The 1,509-nt window shown below is 54.7% G+C and overlaps 1 protein-coding gene across 1 annotated transcript in view; it reads right to left on the reverse strand.

Annotated features, from left to right (window-relative positions):
• EMH_0051380 (uncharacterized protein) overlaps positions 1–904 on the reverse strand; it is a gene marked incomplete at both ends in the record, with an annotated part of 3,296 nt that extends 2,392 nt beyond the window's left edge. The window contains 2 exons of the mRNA XM_013496745.1: positions 1–517; positions 703–904. Coding sequence (XP_013352199.1) covers positions 1–517; positions 703–904 — 719 coding nt within the window. The remainder of the gene's footprint in view (positions 518–702) is intronic.
• Positions 905–1,509: the final 605 nt, after the last annotated feature.

A 1,509-nucleotide genomic window follows, 5' to 3' on the forward strand; every position in this document is an offset into this window, starting at 1 on the left:
GATATGCTAATGCTGCAACGGTCATCTGCTGGTTCTTCTGTTGCTCCAGCCGTCTGAAGTGCGGTCGCTGCTGCTGTTTCCCTGCTACTGGAAGGTCGAAGCCGCGAACGATGATTCCTTCTTCGCCGCCTGTGGCGCTTGCTGTTGGCTTTCGTGGCCTCCACCTCGCTGCCACTACTGTCTTCCCTGCTGCGCGTGCTGCTGCTGAGACCAGATGTGCTGCTGGTGCTGCTGCTACTGCTGCTATCGCCGTCACTGCTGGGTGCGTCTGATTCACGTGGTCTGCTGCTGCTGGATTTTGCACGCCTTCTACTGTGACCCCTAGTTCTGCCATGCCTGTGCTTCACGGAGTCCTCGGCAACAGGTACTGCTGCTGCAGCTGGAGCAGGTGCTGCGGCAGAGGAGTCAGCTGCAGCGGGGAAAAAAGGGTCCTTTGCTGCGCTGCTCTCCCATGAGGGAACGTCCTGCCCAGTGGCACCAGCAGAGACCACAGCTGAGCTTTCTGGGAAGGCGAAGTCTATGTGAGGCCATTCCGCAAAGAGTGAGTCAATCTCCTGCTGCGACGCAGCAGCAGTAGTTCGGTCTGTTGGTGCTGCCTTTATTTTATCTTTCCTTTTCCCCCTGCTGCTACTNACGCAGCAGCAGTAGTTCGGTCTGTTGGTGCTGCCTTTATTTTATCTTTCCTTTTCCCCCTGCTGCTACTGCTTCGGCCGTGGTGCTGCTTCTTGCTGCTTTCCCTCTCAGCACGCCTGCCATGTCGTGGGCGAGATGAGGCGACTGACTCCTGCTGCTGCTGTTCTTGCGGCTGCTTCTCCCCCTGCTGCTGCCTCGCCAAGTCCTCATCCGCCGCAGCAATAGAATTAAAAAACGTCAGAGCCTCGTCCAACTCTTTACATGCCTGCATGTGAAACAACAAGGAGAAACCACTGCAGCTCAGCGGCGAGAACAGTCGCAGCTACTGGTGCATCAGCAGAAGTCTGCTGTTGCAGCAGGCTACGCAGCACCTCGCGCTCAGTAACAGATGCAAATATGCTCTTATCTAACCAACCTGCTGCAAATAAGGGTCCGAGGGGTTCGTCTCCTTGAGGGTTTCCTCGCCGAGGGCCAACAGCCTGCAGCAGAAGTCAGAAAGGCAACACTAGAATTGCACGGCGCCCTGCAGGAGCGCCAGAAGACTGCGACGGAGCCCTTATATGCAGCAAACAGGAGGTCCAATACTAACAAGAAGTGTTTGAACATAGCATTCAGGTATAAATGCAAGCATAGAGCACGAAGTTGAAACTCAACGAACTATCAAATTGGTCAGACGGCCAATAGGCAGTGCATGCGGGCGGACGCGATGGATCATGAGGAGCAGCATAAAATCTGCTGAGCACATGCATGTGCAAAGATAAAATACAACCCCTTCAAATCAATGGTGATAGGTGCACCAGTGCAGCAGGCAGTTTCAAATCGTACTTCTTGCATTCCGAGGCCAACTCCTGTACTTGGGGAGAGAGGGGTGCTGAG

The sequence above is a fragment of the Eimeria mitis genome, genomic scaffold (assembly GCF_000499745.2).
Source record: "Eimeria mitis Houghton genomic scaffold, Emh_scaff2273, whole genome shotgun sequence".
Taxonomy (NCBI): Eukaryota; Apicomplexa; class Conoidasida; order Eucoccidiorida; family Eimeriidae; genus Eimeria; species Eimeria mitis.